Source organism: Vipera berus, assembly GCF_964194415.1.
Source record: "Vipera berus genome assembly, chromosome: 3".
NCBI classification, from domain to species: Eukaryota; Metazoa; Chordata; class Lepidosauria; order Squamata; family Viperidae; genus Vipera; species Vipera berus.
Window position 1 is genome coordinate 176,763,817 of NC_138204.1, and position 3,013 is coordinate 176,766,829.

A 3,013-nucleotide genomic window follows, 5' to 3' on the forward strand; every position below is an offset into this window, starting at 1 on the left:
TCAAGAAGTTTACAAATGGAATAATTATCATAGCAAATTAGTTTACAATAATTGACATATTTATCGTACGAGCATAATCCAAATTGTGACAGCAACATTTATAAAGAAAGCAATATTTAAAAAATAATCAGTCCAGTCTATAAGCCAGTTCTTAAAATAGTATTGCTTATATGGTATTTGTTAGAACATATCCTGTCTAGGAAACTCGGTCCAACAGACAGGAAACGGTCGAAAGAGGTCGAAAGTGCTTAATCTTCCCTCCGTGCACGTAGAAGCAAACTACCTAAAGACAAACAAACATATTTTCACGGATAAACTTTTCATTTTCCCCTTTCTTTTGCCAGCTCTAATAAGTCATTTTCGAGTCTCTTACTTACTTGAAAGTAGATCCCATTGATCTCAATGGAATTTACTTCCACGTAGACTCAGGTCATGGAAAAATCCACTCCTCGATGAAAAAGGTTGTTTCTGGCTCTATCCCATACAGGTGAATTGCAGATAAAACTGGTCCTCTCCTCGCCCGATCAGACTCTCTGGCCACACCCACGCCGTCCGATTGGCTATTGCTCGGTTTAAACGGAGCCGCGCGGCGACAGCCGTCAGCTTACTCGAGGGCTGTCGGAGCTCTGGGCTTTGCATCAGAGGCGCTTCCAAGCTTTATTTGCAGCAAACGGCGAAGCGCAAGAGTTCCTAACCCGCTCGCCTGCTCGCCTTCTGGAGGCACCGAGAAGGGGCCAGACGCTGGCCGGGCAGTGGAAATGAGCAGCCCCGATGCTGGATACGCCAGTAGCGACGACCAGGCGCAAGGACGGTCCTCCCTCCCTCCCCTCATGATGCAGTGTCAGTGGGCAGAGTCGCTGAGCCCCTTAACCGATGGCAAAGGCGAAGCGGCGGCCGACCAAGTACAGCAGGGAGCCTCGGGCCGGGCCAAAGGGGAGACTCGCATTCGCCGCCCCATGAACGCTTTCATGGTCTGGGCCAAGGACGAACGCAAGCGGCTAGCGCAGCAGAATCCGGATCTGCACAACGCGGAGCTTAGCAAGATGCTGGGTAAGTACCCAATAGGCGTCGGCGGAGCCGGAGATCGCTGGAAGAGGAGGCTTAGCAATGTTTGCGCGGTATTACTTTTCTGTGTGTCATCCAAGGGCCGCCACGTCGCGGAATAACCCGTGTTGTTTTCGGAAATGAGACTTAGGGGAACTAAAGCAGCAGGCTCGTGACCCAGTAGGCTCGTTTTTGTGATTTTTACAGAGCGTTGCGCAACCCGACGCTAATCCAGGGGACCCGAATCCCCTGAATCGACGACGATTCCTCCGGCAAGCTTGTACGTCTTCTGGAAATTGGCTTACACTCCCAATAGGCGGGCAAAAATCCTTGCCAGCCTTCTCATATTCCGCTAAAGATACAAGATTCATTGCCCCGCAACTGAAGGACTGGAACGGGGCGAAGGAAAGAAACCCGCGTCCAGCTGCACCCGGCCACTGCTGGTCACCGCTCTGGTGGTGGCGCAATGACAATCGGGTGATTCCAGAAAACGGCTTAAGTTACTGCCGCGAACTGAAAACATAGTTCGGGAAAGTTTCAGTAAATAATTGCGCTGGCTTTTCTTTGGTGTATCCCTCTTCTTTGGATTTTCGCCTACTTTTCACAATAGCGCGGCCGCAGCCGGGCGGGATCGAGAGAGCTAATTTTTTACAGGAAAGCGGCACGAGACGCGATCACTTCCTTGGTAGAGAAAGCCAGAGCTTTAACCGCTAGTTAGCAAGTCGTGCCATTACCACCTACTTCCCTGAAGAAAGTTGGGTCTGCGTGGAAAAGCGACTCCCCGCCAAAAACAGGGAACTAGGTTCTTCCTTCCCTTCCCGCCCCCCCCATGAGCCCCAACCCCAGCTTGGCCATCAGCTTCCGCTCCCTCGACTAATTCCGATTTCTCCTTTGCCTTGACAGGACAGTCGTGGCGGGCGCTGACCCAGGAGGAGAAGCGCCCCTTCGTAGAGGAGGCGGAGCGGCTGCGGCTGCAGCATATGCGGGACCACCCCCACTACAAGTATCGGCCTCGGCGGAGGAAGCAAGTCAAGCGCCTGAAGCGCAACGACGGCGCAGTGGACGGTGGGAGCGGCTTCCTCTCAGTTCAGCATCACCAGCTGGGCCTGCCCGGAGAGGCGGGAAACGGAGGCGGCTGCGAGGCGCCCGGCCTTTCTTACGCAGAGCAGCCCAATTACGCCGGCGGGAGCTTCCATTACCGGGACTGCGCGCCGCTCCCGCTGCCGGCCTTGGGCACCCATTTCGGGAACTACAGCCTGCCTACGCCGGAGTCCGAATCCCAGGGGGGCGCCTGCGCAGAACCTGTCTTCTTCCCGCCGCCCCACCCGGAGGACGGAGGCTGCCTGCTGGGCCCCTACGGCTACCCGACGCCGCCTGGCTCCGAGTATCCGTGCAACGGCCTCCCTGCCGGCGGCCACAGCAATAACGGCGGTAGTCCCAGTGTCGGCATCGGCCTTTTCCGTAGTCGTTTCCCGGTGCCTTTGGCCTCCTACCCTTCCTCGCCCGTCCCGGACCACGCGCAGCAACAACAATCCCGTCGCCGAGGGGAGGCTCCCGCCGGGCTCGAGCAGCTGCCCCCGCACGACGTGGACTTGCTGACGGATGTGGATCGCGCCGAGTTTGAGCAATACCTGCCCTTCGCCTGCCGCCCGGGCGACCTGGGGCTCCCCTACGCGAGCCACGAAGGCCCGGAGGCTAACGCCGCTGCCTATTACTGCGCGGCCGCGGGCGGGGCCGGAACGTATCCCGATTTGTGAGTCCAGCGTCCCCAGGCGGGTGAGGGCGGGGCAGGTGGACCCTGCTAATATTATTTATTGTAATTTATTGACTGCGCGTCTCTAATGGCCATTAGAGAAGGAGCTCCCGTGTTTGTGAAAATCGGCACGTCCGGAGGCCGCGAGTTTTTTTTTTCTTTCTTGCAGGAGGCTCACTTCGCGGGAGTTGACAGGCATCTGCCTTTTTTTCAGGT

The 3,013-nt window shown here is 56.1% G+C and overlaps 1 protein-coding gene across 1 annotated transcript; it reads left to right on the forward strand.

Moving 5' to 3' along the window:
- Positions 1–758: 758 nt before the first annotated feature.
- On the forward strand, positions 759–2,801 carry SOX17 (SRY-box transcription factor 17; the record flags this gene model as incomplete). The annotated part of the gene is made up of 2 exons (XM_081324839.1): positions 759–1,050; positions 1,948–2,801. The coding sequence occupies 2 exons, from the start codon at positions 759–761 to the stop codon at positions 2,799–2,801; spliced, it is 1,146 nt and encodes a 381-aa protein (XP_081180965.1).
- Between the last annotated feature and the right edge of the window lie 212 nt (positions 2,802–3,013).